Here is a 25,532-nt window from a genome sequence, read left to right as displayed (position 1 = left end):
CCCCCTCCCCCCTCCACTCAATCCTTACCAGTTTCCTCCATCCCAGCCATCCATCACACAGTCCATCCATCATGCTCTCATCTCACTATTCATCCCTTCGTCCGACCCCACAAGCACCGCCTTGGACCACGCGGGATAGTTTATTCTGGCGTCCAGAGGATTGATTACGCCCACGTCACAGCTACACCACGCCCACACACACACACAGCCACACCACGCCCACACACACACACACAGCCACACCACGTCCACACACACACACAGCCACACCACGCGCCCACACACAGCCACACCATGCCCACACACACACACAGCACGCACGCGCGCGCACGCACATATAGGGAGCTGGTAGCTGAGTGGACAGCGCGCAGGACTCGTAATTCTGTGGCCCGGGTTCGATTCCCGGACCAGGCAGAAACAAATGGGCAAAGTTTCTTTCACCCTGAATGCCCCTGTTACCTAGCAGTAAATAGGTACCTGGGAGTTAGATAGCTGTTACGGAGCTGCTTCCTAGGGTGTGTGGGGTGTGGAAAAAAAATAGTTAGTAGCAGTTGATTAATTGACAGTTGATAGGCGGGCCGAAAGAGCAGAGCATAACCCCCGCAAGCACAACTAGGTGAATACACACACTGGTGCGTACGCGCGCTCACGCACACGCGAGGGACAACGCCCCCTTGTATGAAACTCTAGACCCATCACCCCCCCCTCCCCCCCCACTTGACATAATTCAACACTTACCAACTACATCCCTTACCCCCTCCCCATCCCCCCTTGCCCTCCCTGCCTTCCCCCTCCCCATCTCTCCCTGCTCCCCCTCCCCATCCCCCCTGCCCCCCCCCTTGATAACTCACTACAGTGTATTTGATCAAACAAACTGTTGTGACCCTGTCCCTGGAGAAGAGAAGAACACGTACACACGCGGGCTACCATTACATATGTCAGGCCGCGTCTGGGGGGTATAGAACATGAACTAAACGAGACAATCTGTGGTCGAGTGCTCAATAAACTCGGGCTCTACACTGTAAAGAGTAGTTCTTCTTTTGTGGTGGGGGGGGAGGGGAGTTAAGAGGAAGGAGAGGCATAGGTGAAGGGAAGTTTAGAAGTGGGAAATACAGTGAGAGGTATGAAAGCAGGCGGCCTGTCCGCCTTGCTGAGGTACTTTTCTTCCCATCTCTTTCCCCTTCCTTCCTGTCCCTCCCCTCTATCTCAAGCTTGTTTCCATTCCTTCTCTCGTCAATATACATTTCTCTAGCGAAAACAAGCAAACCCCCCCCCTCTCCCTTCTCCTCGGGACCAAACGCCCACGACCAGCGGAACTAAATCCCCCCCCTCCCTACCACCTCCCTCTAACACTAGACCTGATCTTCCAGGTCTCCCCAACACGCCCCAAATTGCCTGCGAGCGGCGCCCCAAACTTCCCTTGCATTGCATTATACTTTAATCAAGTAATACCAGCATAATGGCTAAAACATTCTGTGGGGCACAAGATATATACCTCCCGCCGCTGCCCCCCAGTAATACCGCCGCCAGCCCCTCCGCCACCGCCGCCAGCCCCTCTCCGCCACCGCCGCCAGCCCCTCTCCGCCAGCCCCTCTCCGCCACCGCCGCCAGCCCCCTCCGCTACCGCCAGCCCCTCCGCCACCGCCAGCCCCATCACCACCACCCCCCAACACCACCACGAATGGTCAACAAGTGTATTGAACTTTAAAAGCAGCGGCTGCGGACTCCATCCACACCTTTAAGGCCAGACCCGACGAAGATTTCGAACGTCAGAAGAGTTCAATGATAAGGCCACACAAGCTCAACCAATCTAGTAGGCCGGGTAACTAGAGCCAGACCTCACACTTCTCCGTAGTCACTTACGGTAAGCAACGTTAGGTAAGCACCATCTTCCCCCCCCCCCTACCACCCCCAGCAGGAGCAAGGAGAAAGGGTGAAAAGGACCAAGAAAAAAATAAAAGATTAAGGAGACAACAGGAAAAAATCAAAAGTTGGGAGAGATGAGACGACAAGAAACTAATTTGGTCAAGGGTAGAGAGGGAGGGAAGGGCAGGGAAGGGGGTGGGGTTAGGGGAGGGAAGGGAAAGAGGAAAAAGGTGGGAAAGTGGGGAGAGATAGGAAGGCATGTGAATAAGGGTGGTAGAGGTAACGAGGCCTCACGGAGAACTTGAAACCAAATTGGGCAGGTGTTCAGCGAAAATAGGGCGACAAGAATCCAATTTGGTAAAAGCTGGGGAAAATCCAGAGGACACAACTTATTCAAAGCCGAGATAAAGAGGGAAGAGGCGGAGGAGGAGGAGGGGATGCGTGGGAGAACGAGAGAGAACCTTGGAGAAGGCTTGTAGTAGTACTGGAGGAACACGGGGAGACTATTGGAGGACCTCCTCAGGACCCCAGGAGAAACCACACGAAAATTCACTTGGTATTAACATTAGTTCCCGCCCCTCCTTCCCCTGCCAGATAACACGTTAAATTTAGTAATAGGAACTCCAGCGGCGAATAGACAGACAGACAGCCAGCCACCCGCCCAACACGCAGACAAGTGTGGATCATTCATTTGAGTATTTCAAACTGCATTGTATTTTGATGGCATATAGGCTTCCGAAGAAACAAATACTCAAGGGAAGCGTACCTCAGGGTAAGGATGACTTGTGCCACAGGCCCAAGAAAAGTCATGTTTACAGGATGCTGTAACGCGTACAGGGAGAATGCCACGAGTACAGGGTCACACACACACTACACCTGCGGCCTCAAACACATTCACACAGACCATGGGCCAAGTGCGAGAAATGCTACAAACACATCTGTGTGTGTTTACCTCAGCCTTGGGTCTATTTACCAACATTTTCATCGACACACACACACTAGCGCCGCGGCCCCCGTCCAAACACTCCCGCCGCGCCTGCTGGACCCCTAAGATGCTTCCAGGATGGAACGCCCGGTCATGTCTGGACCGTTAGCCAATGTGTGTGCAAATCTATACAAGGAGCTTCGGTTTCACACGCGCGTGTGGGGGGGGGGTGGTCCCGTAGTTCGAGTCTCCTAATGCCCGGGTGAATGGGAACTCTATGCAGCATGTGCGGGTGAGAAGGTGGTAGAGGTAGTGATGGTACCTCACGAGTAGACCCCTTCCCTACCTTAACATAAGAACATAAGAACAAAGGCAACTGCAGAAGGCCTATTGGCCCATACGAGGCAGCTCCTATCTATAACCACCTATAACCTATCTATAACCACCTATAACCAAAGCTACTCATGCCCATACCACCTCTTGTGGTGGCTTAATTTTCATCAAACAGTGATGTTGGCGGAGGTGGTAGTGATGGTGGCAGAAGAGGTGGATATAGTGAGGAGGGCAAGAGGGAGGAGAGCGGAAGACATAACCAATATATTGGTAGGGGGAAAGAACAGGTGGGAGAGGCAGGGGCTGGAGAAGCCTGTGGTGTAGGCGGGCAAGAGACAGGGAAATGATTAGATTACCGAAGGGTACTGATGTGGGAGGCGGCGAAGGCAGGGGGGGGGCCTTCGGAAAGCGGAAGTAGTTGTGCGAAATCTGATAAACAATGACCTATTGACCTATTCTAACTTAATCACCACATAGTACCATTGACAGTTGAGTCCCGTCAACTCTTGCATGAAATATATAACGCATTCGATATATGAACTTTATGATTGGTCAAGGGGTCAACGTGCCTCAAACTGTGTTGATACGGACGGTGCGGAGGTCTCCTGACGGTTAACAGCATTAACATTAAACATTAACGGTTAATTCGTTTAAACATTAACACGTTTAACAGCCTGAAGCCCTGACCAGGCTACGGGAGAATATTAACACATAAGAAGTACCGTCGTCATCTGTTGTGGACAGTTCGGGTCGCTCTTATCTTAAGAACGACTTACCTGGAATATACCTGGAGTAGACCTGAAGTATACTTGGAGTACACCTGGAGTGGGTTCTGATACGCCTCCCCCTACCTCCCCCCCCTCTATCTACGGCCTGGGGCCAGCCATGTCTTGTGATTACTTGTTCGAACAGGCTGTTGCTTGGAGCGGCCCGCAGGCCCAGGTATCCACTCCAACCCAGCTAGTCTGAATGTTATAACATGGGTGACGATAGGTAATTAAGTAATTATCAAAAAATTCGCCAGGATGGAAGACATTTGTCTGTGGGGACAAAACAATCAACAAGTCCTAGATATCATTTAAGATATCGCGCGGTGAACCCGTCCCCGTAATAGAACGTCGCATTTTGACGTATACTCTACCCAAGACCAAAAATCGTCATACTAGAGAAATGCGACTCGCGAAATTGACATACTCCCCATTTTCTGTTTTGGGTCCTCTGGTAGGTTAAGGATAAGCGCATTTTAGTACGACAGTTTCTTGACGTTGGGGAAACCTTGATACCTGCTTGATGGGGTTCTGGGAGTCTTCTACTCCACAAACCCGGCCCGAAGCCAAGCTTGACTTGTCAGAGTTTGGTCCACCAGGCTGTTGCTTGGAGCGGCCAGCACGGGGGCTGGGTAATTAAGTGATGCCCAAGCACGATAAGGTCAACAGCCTCACTGGGGAGTAAGGAGGTGACCCGGGACCACCCTGCCGTGCTCAATTACACACACGTCGTTTGTATACCGTAATTAGGCCGTTTGTATCACCGCTATAACGACGGCAGAGGCACGTTAAGGGCGGCGGAGAATGGCGGTGATGGTGGTTGATAGTGATGGTGGTGGTTTGTGGTGGTTGTTGATGGTGGTGGTGGTTTGTGGTGGTGGTTGATGGTGGTGGTGGTTTGTAGTGCTATTTGTTGGTGGTGGTTTGTAATGGTAGTTGTTGGTGGTGGTTTGTAGTGGTGGTTTCTAGTAGTTGGTGGTGGTGGTTGTAGGTGATGGTGGTTGGTGGAGGTGGGGGGGGGGAAGAGTCAGAGCGCCCTTCCGCCTCTTCCTCCTCAGATAAAGATTCCACAATAGGAGACTTGGGCATCCTGGCGAGAGGGATGCTTCATCTCTGAGATCATCCTCCGCCCCCCAGCACTCGTCTCGGAGGCTGAGCCACTACCAGAATACTCAAATTGTAAACTCTGTGATAAACCTTTAATACACTCACTAGAACACTATATTGTAGAATGTGAAACCGTAAAAGACTTTAGACCTCCTGGCCTGTTGTACCACCAACTGTGTAACTATTTTATTGACTCAGGGGTTCTGGACGACGTCCTAGTAATTTATCCAAAATTTGTTTGTCCATTTTAAAGAATGAAGAACAATTTTGATCTATATGACTTCTAAGCTGCATCACTTATGCAACCCGTTCTCGCAAATTTAATAAGTCAATATTGACTTATTAGTTGCGTGCATAGGTGACATACTAAACATAATAGTTTCCCTTGAAAAGCTTCATAGAAAACACCGACCTTACCTAACCTACTTAGTATGTTAAAATAAGCATCGTATAACTTCGTAATTACAATTGTTACTTAACCTATTATAGGTATAGGTTAGGTAATAATTGTAATTACGAAGCAATAAGATGCTTATCTTAACATACTAAGTAGGTTAGGTAAGGTCGGTGTTTTCTATGAAGCTTTTCAAGGGAAACTATTATGTTAAGTATGTCACCTATGCACATATCTAATAAGTCAATATTGACTTATTAAATTTGCGAGAACGGGTTGACTTATGAACCCATCCCTGTCCTGTGTGGCAGTGCACAATAGCGGTACCTGGCCCTTCACCCATGCCAAGTGCTGTCCGGAGCTACTCAGCAATAATTGTGAGAAACCAACAAAACTAAACACAAACTTACAACAGAAACATCCAACTGATGCCAGAAAATCTGTTTGTGTGTTTAAAAGTCTCGACTCATTAGTAACACAGATAAGGAAGTACATTCCTAGTCACCGTTGCAGAGAGCACTGAAAGCATCCTTGTTTTGTTTTGTTTTTAAGTTTCTTTTCCCACTGGTCGTGGTGAGACAACTCTTGGTCCACGGGCCAGATTCACAAAGCAGTTACGCAAGCACTTACGAATCTGTACATCTTTTCTCAATCTTTGGCGGCTTTGTTTACAATTATTAAACTGTTAATGAGCTCCGAAGCACCAGGAGGCTGTTTGTAACAATAACAACAGTTGATTAGCAAGTTTTCATGCTTGTAAAACTGTTTAATAAATGTAACCAAAGCCGTCAAAGATTGAGGAAAGATGTACACGTTTGAAAGTACTTGCGTAACTGCTTCGTGAATCTGGCCCCCTGGAAGATTTCCAAAATCTGCTTGGTACCTGCTTGATGGGGTTCTGGGAGTTCTTCTACTTCCCAAGCCCGGCCTGAAGCCAGGCTTGACTTGCGACCTTCCTAAATAACCTTCGAGACCTTAACCTTGACCTTCGTAAAATATAAAGTCCATAATGCCGTCAAGACAAGCTGCATCCTCCACCTTGAGGCACTTGTTGCAACACACACTGATGACGAATTGCATAAAGTTCTGCAGTTTGTTGTGAAAACAATGAAGTAGGCAAAAGCACACTTTCTGATACACAAGAGTGTTTAGACCACCTTTGCCAGGCCATGGGTGACGACTTTCAGGGCGGACGAGGAGTCACAATAACGTGGCTGAAGTATGTTGACCAGACCACACACTAGAAGGTGAAGGGACGACGACGTTTCGGTCCGTCCTGGACCATTCACAATCGGCTTGAGAATGGTCCAGGACGGATCGAAACGTTGTCGTCCTTTCACCTTCTAGTGTGTGGTCTGGTCAACCGACTTTCAAGACTTGTTGCTTCACACTGCAGGGTATCGCATGGAGCTGTTTGGCATAGTGTGTTTGCGTTGCGGGGAGAGCTCGTCAACTTTTGTTTCATCACAGTAGTCAGGCTTGCATAGTTGTTTCAACACTCTTGAGCACTCGGAACCAAGCACAGAGCCCGCCCTCAGGTGGATAACGACACGCGGCTGGTACTCAGAAACATCAAGGACTCGTATGGTTGTAAAAAGAGCTTTGAACATAGAACTGTAACGTCCAACATCACCAAGTTCGTAAGGGTTCAGCAGACTACACGGTGTTAAGAATATTGGATGATACAAGAACCAAGACAGTCAGCAGATAATGAATATATTGCGAGTAGTCTAATATGACATCCGGGCCAGTCCACTTGGACGGGAGACGAGTGGAAAGTGTCTAGTGTAAAGGGACTTGAGAAAGTGTCCAGTGTGGAAGGACTTGAGAAAGAGCGAGTATGAACTTAAGGACTGTCGATACAGTTAAGATGTAGGAATAAGGACCCTATACGTTAACTTCATCTACCACAGTTTCTTCACAGGACTTGATAATGGTCCAGGAAGGACCAAAACGGTCTGTCTTTTATTTTCAGACCTGTGGGTTGGAAGTCTAATTCTCAGCCCTGATATTGCCTGGACTGGACTGGACTGGACTTGGTGACCGGAATAAGGACGTATCACTAAGTGTATGTATTGAGAACCTAAATATTTCTGATCAAGTGTACTTAGCCTTGTTCCTGTGATATAATCATTAAATTACTCATCCTGTGAGTGGCAGTTTATTGTGCACCCCATACTCATCCTGTGAGCGGTAGTTTATTGTGCACCCCATACTCATCCTGTGAGCGGTAGTTTATTGTGCACCCCATACTCATCCTGTGAGCGGTAGTTTATTGTGCACCCCATACTCATCACGTGTGGCCCTACCTGAGAGACGCGAGGTGACAGGTGCACGAAAAACATATCAACAGGACAATCAGCATCTCTCACTCCAGCGACCTGTATCCCGCCAGGCAACAAACGGAAGCTGGAGATATCTCGGAAAATCAATGACTTTGGGATGTTGCTTGGGAAAGGGTGGTGGTGGGGGGTCTTGATGGGGTTCAAGGTGGGGGAGGTGGGAGGGGGGGAAGACTGCTACGAAAGGGAGGGGGGGGGGTAAGTCACGGTAGGGGTACAGGTAACGTGGACCAAGAGTGGGGGGATAGAAATGGTGGGGGGGGGGGGGGAATAGTGAGTAGTGGAGGGAGGGATGACGAGGACTCATGGGGGGGGGGGAGGGGGAGGGTAGTGTGGGCGTGGCACTAGGGTACACTGTCGTTTGCCCTCAAGGACATCTTAACCAGTCAGTGCCACCCCCCCCCCCCCCTCCCACACACAATCATCACCACATTCAAGATTCTCGAAGAAATTGATTGGGAAGATAAAGACAGGCTATTTAACACAAGGGGCACTAGGGGACACAGGTGGAAACTGAGTGCCCAAATGAGCCACAGAGATATTTGAAAGAATTTTTTTTTTTTAGTGTCAGAGTGGTTGAAAAATAAAATGCATTAGGCAGTGATGTGGTGGAGGCTGACTCCATACACAGTTTCAAGTGTAGATAGGATAGAGCCCAATAGGCTCAGGAACCTGTACACCAGTTGATTGACAGTTGAGAGGCGGGACCAAAGAGACAAAGCTCAACCCCCGCAAGCACAATTCGTTGAGTACACACACACACACACACACACACACACACACACACACACACACACACACACACACACACACACACACACACACACACACACACACAGAGGCGGGAGGCGGGACCAAAGAGCCAGAGCTCAACCCCCGCAAGCACAATTAGGTGAGTACAGAGCAAGAACTCACTCATCCTTTAACCCCCACAGAGGGCACAATTCTCTCCACTCAAGGTCAAGCACGATGCGCAATTCTTAAAATATTCCAATATACAAGTTTCTGCTTCGCAAATGCGTTAAGACAATATTTACAAAATGTATACTTCATTGCATATACAGAATGTTCACGAAATTCCAACATTAAATATGAAGCTTATGAAATTGTTTAGTTATACCTTAATTCCGCGTCTTCTTTTCATAGAGGATTCAGAGAAAACCGAAAATAAATACGAGGGAATGAGGGTAAAATATGGAAAATGGTGGAATTAATATTATATATGTTTAATTAAATATTTTAATGTGGTATTTTTTCCGATGCAGCCATATGCTCCGAAATTCTTGTAATTATTTTTTACGTATAATTACAAACCTTATCCTTTTATTACGTAATAATAGCCACATATATCAAATCTTGGTAATTATAGCGATTCGTAAGCAAATCCAAATTTCCCTCTTTTTCTATAGTGAAATACGCTATATATGGCGTAAGCCAGGTCAACCCTAATGCATCATATGACGCAAGAATGCCTTAACTTGTGTCAATTGTTATGCATTTGATGCAAGCCAGCCTTATTCGGATGAATCCTAATGCATCATATGACGCAAACCAGCCATAACTCGGGTCAACCCTAACCCATATGACGCAAACCCGCCATAAACTCGGGTCAACCCAAAGGCATTACATGGCGCAAGTCGCTCGTATCTCGGGTCAAATCCTGCGCATTACATCTATCCATCAAAGGGGACGAGGTCGACTTTATAAACCAAATATGAGGAACGACGCGAAAAAAGTACGAGTCAAAATACACATGCTGAACAAAGGCACGTACACATACATTCAAAGAACCGCCAAAGGAATAATTTGTATGACTGCAAGAAAGTACATAAACGTAAAATATAAATTGAAAAATGAGTGAAGAAGGCATTATAGGTTCCGTTACCATTACAGGAAACAACTTGGAGGAAAAACAGCTTTTGCCCAAAGTGGATGGTTCTTGAGGGCAGAGAGAACGCTGCGAGGGAACCGATACTAAAAAATACAATTATAATTCCACATTAATAAGAAGCCAAGGATTTTCAAACCACCAACCTCTAAATACGAGACGCGCCGACCTCTACTGACGATCACAAGGGAAACGAGAACAAAAGGTACCTGATCAACCGTGCTGTGATTCATGAGTGACTGCTTGCTGCATCGTCCAACACCCCGCTTAATTAGTCCGTCATCTTGCGGTTACCTTGCAATGATTTCGCGGCTCAGCGTCACCGCGGCCCGGTCCCCGACCAGGCCTCCAGGTTGCTAGCCTGGCCAACCAGGCCGATGGACGCGGCTACTCGCAGCCTGACGTATGAAATACAGCCTGGTTGACCAGTCCAGCAACGAGGAGGCTTGGTCGACGACCGGGCCGCGGAGTCGCTGAGCCCCGAAATCACCTCAAGGTGACCTCCCCCATCAAAATAACCTCCCCCATCAAAATAACCTCCCCCACCCCCTTTCAAACCATCGTTACGTAACCCCCAGCCATTGACCCACGCTGCAAAGGTAGACCAATTTTCCCCTACGGGTAATAGTGGAAATGCAAGGAAACAACGTAGTTGGTAGAGGCGCGCTGTTCCCGAATAGTCGAGTTAAATGGTGTTGAACTGGAGGCTGCCAGTCCCTCCTGACTGGTACACACCATCCCAGCATACTCTCACTCCCATTGAGTGCGTGCTTGCGTGTGTGCGTGTGTTTATATACAACCGGAAGTGACGTCGTGGAGGCCCTCATCCGAACTTCCGGCCCAACACCAGGTACAACCACCCCCCACAACCCCGCTAAACCTAATTGGTTGTCTATATATAAGCATCACCCCCGAGTATAGGCCCACCACCACCACCACTGGCCAACATCCTAACTAGTCAAAATTAAAATCCTGCATCCCGGCATTCACTGGATAAATCCTAAACGATTTATTTTAACACGACACGCTTTCCGGGCCTTTTAGTCGTCACATTTAGCCGAGAGAACACACGCTGTGATGTTCAGTATGGGCTCTTTTTGTCTAAGGTAAAGTGAGGATGTCACATATTCCCGCTTGTAGCTCTTGGCTCTTTATAGTGTGTGTGTGTGTGTGTGTGTGTGTGTGTGTGTGTGTGTGTGTGTGTGTGTGTGTGTGTGTGTGTGTGTGTGTGTGTGTGTGTGTGTGTGCTCACCTGGTTGTACTCATTTAGTTGTGCTTGCGGGGGTTGAGCTCTGGCTCTTTGGTCCCGCCTCTCAACCGTCAATCAGCAGGTGTACAGGTTCCTGAGCCTATTGGGTTCTATCATATCTACACTTGAAACTGTGTATGGAGTCAGCCTTGTGTGTGTGTGTGTGTGTGTGTGTGTGTGTGTGTGTGTGTGTGTGTGTGTGTGTGTGTGTGTGTGTGTGTGTGTGTGTGTACTCACCTAGTTACTCACCTAGTTGTGTTTGCGGGGGTTGAGCTCTGGCTCTTTGGTCCCGCCTCTCAACCGTCAATCAACAGGTGTACAGATTCCTGAGCCTATCGGGCTCTGTCATATCTACACTTGAAACTGTGTATGGAGTCAGCCTCCACCACATCACCCCCTAATGCATTCCATTTGTCAACCACTCTGACACTAAAAAAGTTCTTTCTAATATCTCTGTGGCTCATTTGGGCACTCAGTTTCCACCTGTGTCCCCTTGTGCGTGTTCCCCTTGTGTTAAATAGACTGTCTTTATCTACCCTATCAATCCCCTTCAGAATCTTGAATGTGGTGATCATGTCCCCCCTAACTCTTCTGTCTTCCAGCGAAGTGAGGTTTAATTCCCGTAGTCTCTCCTCGTAGCTCATACCTCTCAGCTCGGGTACTAGTCTGGTGGCAAACCTTTGAACCTTTTCCAGTTTAGTCTTATCCTTGACTAGATATGGACTCCATGCTGGGGCTGCATACTCCAGGATTGGCCTGACATATGTGGTATACAAAGTTCTGAATGATTCTTTACACAAGTTTCTGAATGCCGTTCGTATGTTGGCCAGCCTGGCATATGCCGCTGATGTTATCCGCTTGATATGTGCTGCAGGAGACAGGTCTGGCGTGATATCAACCCCCAAGTCTTTTTCCTTCTCTGACTCCTGAAGAATTTCCTCTCCCAGATGATACCTTGTATCTGGCCTCCTGCTCCCTACACCTATCTTCATTACATTACATTTGGTTGGGTTGGTTGTGTGTGTGTGTGTGTGTGTGTGTGTGTGTGTGTGTGTGTGTGTGTGTGTGTGTGTGTGTGTGTGTGTGTGTTTTCAGCTATTCGTGCCTTTACGATGAAGCTTTAGCTCTTGGACCCCTAGAAGCGATCAAGTCAACTCAACCCAGTGGCTGTGGGTATCTGGGCTACAAGCTACTGCAATGACACCTAGGTGAGTGGCCGCCCTCACACTAAGACCCTTTTAAGGCACAACAACGGAGATTCCCTTGGCCTGTCGACTTGATTGCGGGGCTCTGCGTCGCCCACTTTATTACCCTCGGTATTACGCAAGTCGTCAGCGCACCTGTGGGTTACCTGTAATGTTGTCTATTCCTATTCTTGTCTGAAATTCTTAAATGTTAAAAACTTGTAACGTTTTAAATGATTAAACAATTGGGATTGTTAAATGATTTCTACAAGGCTTTCAATGGGTTGTATGGGATCTGTATTTGACTGTGGACTTGGTGGTCAATGTTTGCGGTAAGCGGGGGAGGGCATCTAGCTCCTGGAGGCCGCCGCAGCATCCTGGCCAAGAGATGCTACATTGAACTTGACTGCGTGGTGTTGACTGTGGTATCCCACGGTCCCCCCGGGTGGACCGCACCTCCCGACAGACGGTCCCCCCGGGTGGACCGCACCTCCCGACAGACGGTCCCCCGGGTGGACCGCACCTCCCGACAGACGGTCCCCCGGGTGGACCGCACCTCCCGACAGACGGTCCCCCCGGGTGGACCGCACCTCCCGACAGACGGTCCCCCCGGGTGGACCGCACCTCCTGACAGACGGTCCCCCCGGGTGGACCGCACCTCCCGACAGACGGTCCCCCCGGGTGGACCGCACCTCCCGACAGACGGTCCCCCGGGTGGACCGCACCTCCCGACAGACGGTCCCCCCGGGTGGACCGCACCTCCCGACAGACGGTCCCCCGGGTGGACCGCACCTCCCGACAGACGGTCCCCCCGGGTGGACCGCACCTCCCGACAGACGGTCCCCCCGGGTGGACCGCACCTCCCGACAGACGGTCCCCCGGGTGGACCGCACCTCCCGACAGACGGTCCCCCCGGGTGGACCGCACCTCCCGACAGACGGTCCCCCGGGTGGACCGCACCTCCCGACAGACGGTCCCCCGGGCGGACCGCACCTCCCGTCAGACGGTCCCCCGGGTGGACCGCACCTCCCGACAACTACCATCTACCACAGTTCTACCACATTCGTTCCAGTCATATTCATTCCAGTCTTGTTAAGAAAAATAGCGGCGACAAGGAGATAAAGAGTAGCATTGTCATTACGACCTCCCTGATCAACCAGGCTGTGTGATTCACCCGTCAGGCTGCGAGCGAGATTGGTGTGTGTGTGGGGGGGGGGGGGGACGTTGCTAGAGGGCAACGGACTACACCCTCTCAAGGGATGCCGTTACCTGGGACGGAGGTTATACTAATGTAATTACGTGTACAATACTGGAGGTGGGTAACGGGTTTCCTTCGTCGTGTTGTGTATTCTTAGTGTTGCTGGTGGTGGTGGGAGTAGGTGGTTGGTTGGTCAAGGTAGTGGTAGTTGGATGGTAGTGGGTGGTTGAATGGGTTTACCTGGAGAGGGTCTCGAGAGTTCTAATCTACAAGCCCGGCCTGGGACCAGGCGGGGGAGGGGGTCTATCTGAGGCTGATTTATTCCCCCCCCCCCCCCCCCAATGCTGTTGATGATGACTGTCAGATGTTTTGTTCCCTTTGATGGTCCTGTAGCAAATATGTCCCGCTACTATGCCGTAATGCTGTTTAGATTTAGCTACTCAGAACGAAGTGTCCATGTAGCACGGGCTATGGTGAGCCCGTGGCCCGTGGCCGTAATGCTGCTGCTGCTGCTGTTTTATAGTTTACTACGTTCGGTAACTGCCACTGATGTTTCCGGGCTATTCATGCCCATGCCACCTTTTGGGTGGCTTAATCTTCATCAAGGCGGGCAGGCGGACAGGCAGGCAGGCAGCACACAACCTTTACTAGAATTAAGCACTGAGATACGAGGAAAGATTGAGGGAACCAAACCAAGCGTCATCTGAATCAAGATTTAGAAGACACACACAAAATACTTAGAAGAATAAAGTGAGACAGACGAAATATACAAATTAAACAGACAGAGAGGTCACGCACGGAAGACACACACACACGCAGATAAGAAACAATGAAGACAACACCTTCCTCAACACACCTGCAAAACAAGATGCAAGAGGCCAGGAAGTATTGCATCAGATGATAAACCCGCTGGGAAAGTGGGGCACGAACAGGCGAGTAAGCAAACACACAGCTCCCTCCATCCCAAACACACAGATCCCTCCATCCCAAACACACATGCTCCCCTCCATCCCAAACACACAGATCCCTCCATCCCAAACACACAAGCTTCTCCATCCCAAACACACATGCTCCCCTCCATCCCAAACACACAGATCCCTCCATCCCAAACACACAGCTCCCTCCATCCCAAACACACAGCTCCCTCCATCCCAAACACACAGCTCCCTCCATCCACAACATTAAGGCCACATTCCAACGTCAAAAAAGAGTTTAAATTACAACCCAACAACTACAATTATGAAGCCAGGAGGAATATAAAAAAAAAAAAAAAAACTAGAGCACACACTCCCATAGTCACTAATAGGCGAGTACACCCCCCCCTCCCCCCCTTCTCACCACCACAAGAAATTGAAATAAGTTTATTGAGGTAAAATACACACAAAGGGATGAGGTAGCTCAAGCTATTCTCACAACCACAAGGTTAGTATCAACTTACACTCAACCCCCGCCCCCCCCCCCGTGACGGTCACCACCCGCACAGTGGCCATGGTCAACACACACACAAGTCCAAGGTCACCAACCAACATATGGCTCCTTGCAAACACAACATATATATATTTTAAATTGCAATATAAGAGGGAGGAGAACCCGGGTCGTTAGTTTGCTTCTGGGCGATATATTCTCTCGAAGCCTGGATCCTCTTGTCTGTAGAGGCTGGATCCTCTTGTCTGTAGAGGCTGGATCCTCTTGTCTGTAGAGGCAGGATCCTCTTGTCTGTAGAGGCTGGATCCTCTTGTCTGTAGAGGCAGGATCCTCTTGTCTGTAGAGGCTGGATCCTCTTGCCTGTAGAGGCAGGATCCTCTTGTCTGTAGAGGCTGGATCCTCTTGTCTGTAGAGGCTGGATCCTCTTGTCTGTAGAGGCAGGATCCTCTTGTCTGTAGAGGCTGGATCCTCTTGCCTGTAGAGGCAGGATCCTCTTGTCTGTAGAGGCTGGATCCTCTTGCCTGTAGAGGCAGGATCCTCTTGTCTGTAGAGGCTGGATCCTCTTGTCTGTAGAGGCTGGATCCTCTTGTCTGTAGAGGCTGGATCCTCTTGTCTGTAGAGGCTGGATCCTCTTGTCTGTAGAGGCTGGATCCTCTTGTCTGTAGAGGCTGGATCCTCTTGTCTGTAGAGGCTGGATCCTCTTGCCTGTAGAGGCTGGATCCTCTTGTCTGTAGAGGCTGGATCCTCTTGTCTGTAGAGGCTGGATCCTCTTGTCTGTAGAGGCTGGATCCTCTTGTCTGTAGAGGCTGGATCCTCTTGCCTGTAGAGGCAGGATCCTCGCCTGGTACGTTCGATTTGCGTTGACTCCTCAGGCATTTCGAACGCACCCAGAAACTTCCAGTTGGGGGGGGGGGTTGTTCAAATCATCTCTGGATAATGAATGGAAACCTGCTTCTTGTTCCCCCACGATTAGTGGAATGTACAAGTCGCACAGGATGCACCACGGCTGAGTGGAGGCCACAACCTCTCTCCTCAGTCCGTCCTCCTAAGGTTCCCCAACGTCAAGAAACTGTCCTACTAAAGTACCCTTATCCATAACCTAGAAGAGGATCCATAACAGAAAACGGGTCAGTAGGTCAATTTCGCGAGCCATTTTCTAGTACGACAATTTTGAGCCTAAGGTAGAGTATACGTCAAAATGCAACGCACGTTCTTTCGGAAGAACGGGCTGATCTCCGACGCGGACCAGAGAACGCTGCAGAACTTCCTAAACTATACGAAAATGACCTTACATTATATTCCCATCTACGGAAACCCCCTCATATTTATCATTTATTAATCTTAAATTACACTATAATTAACATTGGTGTTAATAACACTAACATTTGATTAATTTTATAACAAGGAATACCTTCACGATCACAGTGTCACCCCCCCCCCTTCACCTTCACTCTTCTAATACGTTTCTCCAATCAAACCCGAGAGAGAAATCTTTCACATTTCGCTAATAATAATAATTACTACTATTACTTGTATTATAATAATTCAAACTACCAACAATAACTATATGAGGATGACGGGAGAATGGGAAGGGTAAACCCATCTATAATAACGCCACAACGGGCTCGCCATAGCCTGTGCTGCTTGGAACTTTTTTAGTTCCAAGTAGCAAATCTTAAACAACTACGTAAGTGGTGATAATGAGACATTTCCTCTAGTGCTCTCTAACAGCCACCCCGGAACCACCCCCGTTTATCCAAACAATGCCAATTGAACCATTACCAGTTTACCTGTAGTTGATTTCGAGAGTACTTCTCCTCAAGCTCGGGTTGGGGCCCCTGGCTTATCTAAGCTAATTTGGATTAGTTAGGTTATTGCTTTGGACAGGCCGCAGGTCCACTGTATAACTCAACTCATCCGGAACTTCCTGCAGGAATGTGTGCAGGAAAAAAAAAATTTTGAAAACATTTGTGCTTTTTGAAAACATCCACATTTGTTCCGGCAATATTACTCAACATCCGAGTACAGGCAATACAAACACCCGTGACAATGCTCTTGCAACACAAGGTAATGTTGCAGAGAACAGGGCACATAGGTGATAATAACCCAACCCACCTCTCGTCTTATAATGGCCTCCTCTGAAATTCGCATTACGGGCTATTCATGCCCGTGCCTCCTCTTGTGGTGGCTTAAATCTTCATCAATCAATCTGAAGTTCGCACCTCCACAGATCTCCAGTATCTTGATACTGGTAATGGCTCAAAAGGGCCACCACTTACGGGCTATTCATGCCCGTGCCACCTTTTGGGTGGCTTAATCCTCATCAATCAATCTGAAGGTCGCAGCTGTGTCTTCATAAGGGTTCAGGAAGTGTCGAAACGTCGTCACATTCCCTTTTTCAGTTGTGTAGATTGAGTTATTTACCGTCCTCCTATTTCAAGATAAGGGTAATGAAAAAGCCGGAGATGCTAATAATGACGGAGTTACCCCTCGGTGAAGAGAATACATACGTCACACACACGGAGATCACACTAACGTGATGCATCAAATGAACAAACATCAAATGAACAAACAATGAACAAACACTTCGGTTTCAACCTCTTTTAACCCTGTCGTAGCTCAGTCGATTAAGGCAGTGTCTGGGATGCTTCCGGACGCAGGTTCGAATCCTCGTCACGGCCCTTGTGGATTTGATCATAATACATTTATATTATGTGTGTGCTTTTCACAGGGTGGGGGTGGGGAGAGGGGGGGGGAGGGGGACTATCACATATTATACCCCGCCTGACCTAACGCATCAGTCTACAGATTTGGAACTAGTCTAAACACCCCGTCTGACCTAACGCATCAGTCTACAGATTTGGAACTAGTCTAAACACCCCCCCCCCCGCGATGCGACCCACAACAGGCGATTTGACCTATTTGCTGCTAGGTTAACATAGGTATACCGTGCCGGGCGTCAGAAAACGTGCCTATAAACGTCTCGACCAGCCTGGACAAATCGACTGAGAGCCAATTGCGCTAACTACTGCAATCCTTTTTTTTTTTTTTTTTGGAAGGGTGCTTGACTGTACCCATTCAGGCAGTGAATATTCTCGAACAGTCTCAAATTCAACAATTAAAAGGCACTATTTTAATCTTACTACATGTGCCTCAATAGTTGAATGTTATTGAACTTGTGCCTTTTCACTGAGAATGTCTTTTTATCCTACAAAATGTTCCTGCAGCTGTGATGGCATATTGTCGTCATTGGAAGCTGTATACTCTATAAGATATTAACGTTGGATTACCACATCATCATATCCATTACAAGCCGGACCAACCGGGTTGAGGTGCGGGCTGCTTCAAGTAACAGTCTGTTGGACCAAGTTATTACATGTCAAGCCTGGAATGTAATAACACATGTACTAACAAGCCTTGACATGTAGAACACTTAGAACACCTAGAACAGCTAAATTTTGTGACTAAAAACACCAGCATGTTTTTTTTTTTAGCAAAACTAAAGCCTTACCACACTGCAGGAGAGGAGAGATAGTGGGGGACATGGTAACATCATACAAGATTCTGAGGAATGTTGACAAAGCAGCGTTGTTCCGAAAAGAGGACGAGTAGAAAGAGGGGGGATACAGATGGAAGCTGTAGACCAACAAGTTACATTGATGCCACACAGAACGTGTTCAGGGTTACTGCTATTAATATGTGGAATACGTGAGCCGACGTAATCCTTGAAGCTAGCTTAATACAACATGTTAAATGTAAACACGGTAAAAAGGTGGAACCGAGTCACTGCGTTAATCTAAGAACATTCCAAAGGTGGGGGCTAGGAGCCGAGCTCCTCCCTGCACGTACATGCAGGTATATACCTGGTTGATACCTGGTTGATGGGGTTCTGGGAGTTCTTCTACTCCCCAAGCCCGGCCCGAGGCCAGGCTTGACTTGTGAGAGTTTGGTCCACCAGGCTGTTGCTTGGAGCGGCCCGCAGGCCCACATACCCACCACAGCCCGGTTGGCCCGGTCCGGCACTCCTTGGAGGAATAAATCTAGTTTCCTCTTGAAGATGTCCACGGTTGTTCCGGCAATATTTCTTATGCTTGCTGGGAGGACGTTGAACAACCGCGGACCTCTGATGTTTATACAGTGTTCTCTGATTGTGCCTATGGCACCTCTGCTCTTCACTGGTTCTATTCTACATTTTCTTCCATATCGTTCACTCCAGTATGTTGTTATTTTACTGTGTAGATTTGGTACTTGGCCCTCCAGTATCATGTACACGTACACACTCACAAGCACATACAGGCACATATCCAGACACACACACACACACAATTACATAGCAAGCGAGAGCTCGGCGGTGAGGCACCCAGAAGGCCACTATCTCACGGCACTACACAAGGTCGGTGGTGGAGCCGCTGCTCAGTACACCTTAACCGTCAGAACAATGTGAAAGGCATCCGCCAAGTCCACAACCTTCTAACATTTATTCTCTCACACACATCCAGGTTGGCCAACATAAGAACCGCCTTTAGAAACTTGTGTAAGGAATCATTCAGAACCTTGTATACCACATATGTCAGACCAATGCTGGAGTATGCAGCTCCAGCAAAGAGGCCACATCTCGTCAAGCAATTGGAGAAGGTACAAAGGTTTGCCACCAGACTAGTACCCGAACTGACGGATATGAGCTACGAGGAGAGACAACGGAACTAAAACATCACGTCGCTGGAAAACAGAATAGTTATGGGGGGACATCATCACCACATACAAGATTCTCAAAGAAATTGATAGGGTAGATAATAACAGTTTATTTAACACAAGGGGCACAGACACTTAGAGACACAGGTGGAAATCGAGTGCCCTGCTATAGTGGCTTGCTGCTGTAGTCTGAGGTTCAGTGGTTGTATAATCGGGCCCTACCATGCAACCACCTCCCCCACCCCCCCCCTCCCAGGCCACTTCCCCCCCACCCCAGGCCACTTCCCCCCCCGACCCCAGGCCACCTCCCCCCCACCCCAGGCCACCTCCCCCACCCCAACACCAAGGTCAACACCCCCACAATGGACAAAAGACTGTGGGGGAAAATGTGGTGTCGTCCAAACCCTTTCCGTAAAAAAAAATATTTCACAGACACCAAACTTGTCAAAGTGTTTCCAGCACTCTCTCCCTCCCCCACTCTCCCGTCCCGTCCTTCACTCCCTCCCTCTCCCTTCTCTCCCTCTCCCTCCCAATTGTACATAATAATCCAAGTCTAACCAACACGTAGTTCCCAGAGTCATAACAGATTTACGACAATGAAACTGTATTGTCCCGAAAGGAGAATAATAATAATAATAATAATAATAATAATAATAATAATAATAATAATAATAATAATAATTATTGATACAAAGGCCAGTCGCCGGACACAGCCGGACTCTCGCCTAATAACGTACCATTGTATACACAATCGACCAATTTGATACAAACGCGACGTGTTAGTACAAGTTAAAGCGCTGTGATGTTGACGTCGGCCTCTAGGCCTCGGCCTCGAAAGGTTGGGTGGATTGTTGGGGAGCACGTTTCTGATTGTGTGAGTGAGAGCGAGAGAGAGAGCGCGAGCAAGAGAGGAGAGGGGGGGGGGAGTAAGCCCCAGAAGCCAAGCAGGCAGCAGGAGGGGGGGAGCTAGACAAGACAGTGATCAGCTCACTATTTCCATCATTAGTCCACCTGCTGACGAGGCCTGCCCGTCCCACCTACTGTCTCACCTACCTGCTTACTTACCTGCTTGTCTACCTACATATTTACTTAACTGTATATCTTCTCACTCACTTTCGTGCCGAGAAAACATAACCCAAGCAGAATATCTTATCCACCCCACTCACGCCTCTCTCGGTTGAGAGGCAGGACTAAAGAGCCAGAGCTCAACCCCCGCAAGCACAACTAGATGAGAACACACCTCTCAAGGCCTTGCTGTGAGATGACAAGAAATCGGAGATCTTAGTCCTAAGGGCCCGGGGTCGATACCCGGTCAAGGCTGAAACCAACGGCCAGAAGTTTATTTCACCTGATGCCCCTATTTACCAAGCAGTTTAATCAGTAAACAGCGTCTTTTGAACCTTTTTTTTTATTTAGATTTTGATCCAACATGATCGCGACCTCACAACCCACATCTAGGGTTGTGAGGGCGCGAGCCCTTACAACCCGTCCTCATAGTTTAACGCTTAAATCTGCCACTAATCATGGTAGAGACACGACCAGGGGTGACACGACCAGGGGGGGGACACGACCAGGGGGGGGACACGACCAGGGGGGGACACGACCAGAGGAGGACACGACCAGGGGGGGGACACGACCAGGGGGGGGACACGACCAGGGGGGGACACGACCAGGGGGGGACACGACCAGGGGGGGGACACGACCAGGGGGGGGACACGACCAGGGGGGGACACGACCAGGGGGGGGGACACGACCAGGGGGGGGGGGCACGACCAGGGGGGGACACGACCAGGGGGGGGCCACGACCAGAGGAGGACACGACCAGGGGGGGGGGACACGACCAGGGGGGGGGCACGACCAGGGGGGGACACGACCAGAGGGGGGGACACGACCAGGGGGGGGACACGACCAGGGGGGGCCACGACCAGAGGAGGACACGACCACCATACTGCACGACACACGGTACAGTGGCAACACGTTTAACAGTATAATAATGTACTGTACATTACAATACAACAAAATTATACTGTATTATACAATACAGAAAAATCGTCCTGGAGCATTATCACACACGACCTGATAATGGTCGTCGAAACGTCGTCGGCAGAGCGACGGTCTCGCTTCATGCAGGTCGGCGTTCAATCCCCCGACCGTCCACCAAGTGGTTGGACACCATTCCTTCCCCCATCCTCAAATCCTCATCCTGACCCCTTCCCAGTGCAATATAGTCGTAATGGCTTGGTGCTTTCCCCCCGAGATAATTCCCTCCCTCACCATCGTCTGGTGTGTAATTTGGTCATCGTATCTTCACCACGTTATTGTGACTCACCATCTGCACTATACATGCAGTTCCCAAACACATATTTCCAGTCTTAAACAACTTTTATAGTGTCAAAATTAACGAACACGTTTTCTGGACGGAAAGCTGTTTGAACAGAAAAGTTATCTTTACCCATTGCATCTAATATAAAGATATACACAAGAGACTCCTGAATGCAGCATAATGCAGATACACCTGGGGACCGTCTGGACGCTTCCCCAGGCAAGGGGGAGGGGTGGAGGGGTGGGGGTGAGCCCCATGGTGGGGGGGGACTGGTGAGAACCAGGGGAAAGGGGGGGGGGGAGCTGAAGTCTCGGGGGAGGGGTCAGAGAAACCCCCTAGAGGTAGGGGTGAGGAATCCCAGGGGGGGGGGGTGTTAGGCCCAGGGGAGAAATGAGTTTTCTTTTATTATTATTATTATTATTATTATTATTATTATTTTCTACCACAGACGTGGCCACACATTTACAATGCTAACCAGCATATATATACACTTTCTTCTGTCCTCCATGGACAGGGTGAGAGATCTGTTAAACATATAGTTCAGTGATTTATTGAACAATCAACCACAGAAGGTGATTGTAGTGCGTATAAAATGCTAATCTTACCTACATACTGAAATACATATACACACACATATATTTACGTCTGTCCTACATAAAGTGTGCTCGATGTGTCTTTTTTTCACATGTCATTAATGTTTACAAAGGGCAGTGTGTGGAGGAGGGTGATATTAATATTTATTAACCTGTTTAGGCGGTCGGCCGAGCGGACAGCACACTGAACTTGTGATTCTGTGGTCCATTTATTAACCTGTTTAGGCGGTCGGCCGAGCGGACAGCACACTGGACTTGTGATTATGTGGTCCCGGGTTCGATCCCGGGCGCCGGCGAGAAACAATGGGCAGAGTTTCTTTCACCCTATGCCCCTGTTACCTAGCAGTAAAATAGGTACCTGGGTGTTAGTCAGCTGTCACGGGCTGCTTCCTGGGGTGGAGGCCTGGTCGAGGACCGGGCCGCGGGGACACTAAAGCCCCGAAATCATCAAGAAGAAGAAGATAACCTTTCAAAATATTAATATCACTCTCCTTAAGTTCACGGGTGGGTGGATCGAGGGGTGGGGGAGGTCTTCGTCTAATTGTGCTTGCGGAGGTTGAGCTTCGGCTCTTTGGTCCCGCTTCTCAACTCTTAATCAACGTGAATTACTCAACTTCGTTTGCTTACGATAGATTGGGTTAGGTGCATAGAGGACGTCAGTATTACGGTGCTTCAATTTATTTTCTAAATACGTCGAATTTTGAGTGATTAGACAAATGGGTACAAATTCGACGTAAATATTAAATTCATAAATATTAGACCTTTCAAATATTAATAACGAGAATACAATTGTTATAAATGATTGTCCATGCATACATGTATACTCGCACACATTAACTTTTTATATATATATTTATACAAAATACATATAATCATGATTACAACTGATTGTTTAAATCATTTCTCGAGGCAATATAATTGTTATTGTATACATTATTGTTAGTAGTAGTACTAAGCGGGGCATGTCGAGATTCGTATTATCAATGATGGCCAAATGTCCCTCTACATTCACTCTGGCCTCCCTTGTGTGTGTCTCCCACTCCCACATAATAAAAACAAAATATTTAAATAAATAATAATAAAGTTAAATTTTAAGACAAAACCTCAAAACACGCGTGAAAGCATCGGAGTGAATGGTATTCTATACTATAATGCTACCGTATTCATCTATAGACATCTATATATATGGTGAAACACATGTGAAGAACTTCTCACACAGACTCGCAGCTCCCTGACAAGAGAGAGCAAGCTAGGGTTAGCCAACCCGTTCTCGCACTTTTTTACAGTCAATATTGACTTATTAAATACGTGCATATGTGACATACTAAACATACTATTTTACCTTGAAAAGCTTCATAGAAAACACTAAGAAAGTTAGGGAAGGTCGGTGTTTTCTATGAAGCTTTTCAAGGTAAACTAGTATGTTTAGTATGTCACATATGCACGTATTTAATAAGTCAATATTGACTATACGAAAGTGCGAGAACGGGTTGGGTTAGCTGCCAACACCCACATATCGTGTCAGCAAGGCGGACAGCCCGCTTAACATAACTCACACTATTTCCCATTTCTAAACTTTCTATTCATTGTGCCTCTCCATCCTCCCCCTCTCTACATTTCATCCTGTCTCTCCCAATCACACCCTATCTCTTATCTCCTCCCTCTCTGTCCTGTCTGGCTGTTCTCTGTCTCTCCCAGAAAATTTATTATTACGATATTTTTTTAACAGATTCATGCTCATTCATGCAGTTTCTCTACAGTATATGAAGGGTTACACAGCGTGTGTCGACAACTATCTACATGATGCTAAAAGTCCTCATTACACAGGATAGTTAGTCATGCAGAGGCACGTGATCAATAACCTGCACTGGCAAGCTTCTGGTGCATTATGAGGATATCCTCAAGAACACGAGTTAATAAATTGCTTGCAAAGGTCCAGGTACCTCATGCTGGCTGATCTGAAGGGTGTAACGACTGGACATCCAATAATGTAGTGTGAGAGATCAATGGCACAGAATCCTGCTCAAAGAATTTGCATCTGTAGAGCTCAGGATTGGGGGGGGGGGGATTCGTGACCTGTAGCCACCTACTACAGGTCACGGTAACCCAACCTCATCCTGGCAACCACTGTTGCCAATTCAACCCCCGCAAACACAATTAGGTTATCTTGAGATGATTTCGGGGCTTTTTTTAGTGTCCCCGCGGCCCGGTCCTCGACCAGGCCTCCACCCCCAGGAAGCAGCCCGTGACAGCTGATTAACACCCAGGTACCTATTTACTGCTAGGTAACAGGGGCATTCAGGGTGAAAGAAACTTTGCATATTTGTTTCTGCCTCGTGCGGGAATCGAACCCGCGCCACAGAATTACGAGTCCTGCGCGCTATCCTATAGGTGTATAGCTATATATAGGTGAATACACATACTATATTATATATATTTATTTATTTAATCGTCTGGGAGAAAGGGAGTTCATTTGTTCTTGTTTTCGCATATGAAAACATGTCGTTGAATGATTCTTTGTTCCCTGGGTCAGTAGTTATTGAGGTCAGTGAGGTCGGCATTCTATTTATATAACGTAGCATCCAACTCCCCCACAGAACCTTAGCAACACCCACCACCCACCACGCTAGGTGGGTGGTGGTGGTGGGTTGCCACCTCTTTTGCCACTTGCGGCAACAGCTGGCCCACTGCTCCGCTACTCTCCCACGGCGTTACGCACTCCACTCTCCGTTACGCGTGCGTATAGCATGTGTGCGCGCGTTACGACCCGTCGCTGCTGCTGCTGCTGCTGCTGCTGCTGCTGCCTCCTCACGCAGTGTGTGGTGTTGCGCACTGGTTAGAATCACCGAAAGTAATGACAGTAGTGGTGGGTGTGATGGTGGTGACTGTGGTAGTGGTGATTGTGATGACGGTGGTGACTGTGGTAGAGGTGTTAAATGCTAATGACATTATTACCTGAGGTGGTTCTGTAAGCTGTACAAAATAGCCGCAATAAAAAGTAGAACAGCAATCAATACACTAACAGAAAACTCCATAAACAAAACCCTAAGGTCTTTTAATATATCTCCCCCCCCCCCCCCCCCCCGGTCACCCCGCTTCAAAGGGAAGAGGAGAGGAATCGGCCCGGAGAAGCCCAGAGATATTACAAACTGGCCAGTCATCGCATACACATATCCCCCCGCACCACACACCGTCACGGAAACTCACCACACACACAGTCAAGTACACACACCACACACAGTCACG

The 25,532-nt window shown here is 48.4% G+C and overlaps 2 protein-coding genes across 2 annotated transcripts in view; one reads left to right on the top strand and one right to left on the bottom strand.

The window, feature by feature from the left end:
- LOC138370331 (leucine-rich repeat serine/threonine-protein kinase 1-like) overlaps positions 1-25,532 on the bottom strand; it is a 304,947-nt gene that overhangs the window by 236,151 nt on the left and 43,264 nt on the right. The gene's annotated exons all lie outside the window — the stretch shown is intronic.
- Positions 12,379-13,224, top strand: LOC138370221 (uncharacterized). The gene has a single exon (XM_069334218.1). The coding sequence runs from the start codon at positions 12,379-12,381 to the stop codon at positions 13,222-13,224; it is 846 nt and encodes a 281-aa protein (XP_069190319.1).

Source organism: Procambarus clarkii, chromosome 31 (genome assembly GCF_040958095.1).
Source record: "Procambarus clarkii isolate CNS0578487 chromosome 31, FALCON_Pclarkii_2.0, whole genome shotgun sequence".
NCBI lineage: Eukaryota > Metazoa > Arthropoda > Malacostraca > Decapoda > Cambaridae > Procambarus > Procambarus clarkii.
This window is presented reverse-complemented; position numbering and strand designations above follow the sequence as displayed.

Excerpts from the sequence above, each read along its gene's own strand:
- LOC138370221 (XM_069334218.1), top strand. The coding sequence starts at position 12,379 with ATGTTTGCGGTAAGCGGGGGAGGGCATCTAGCTCCTGGAGGCCGCCGC.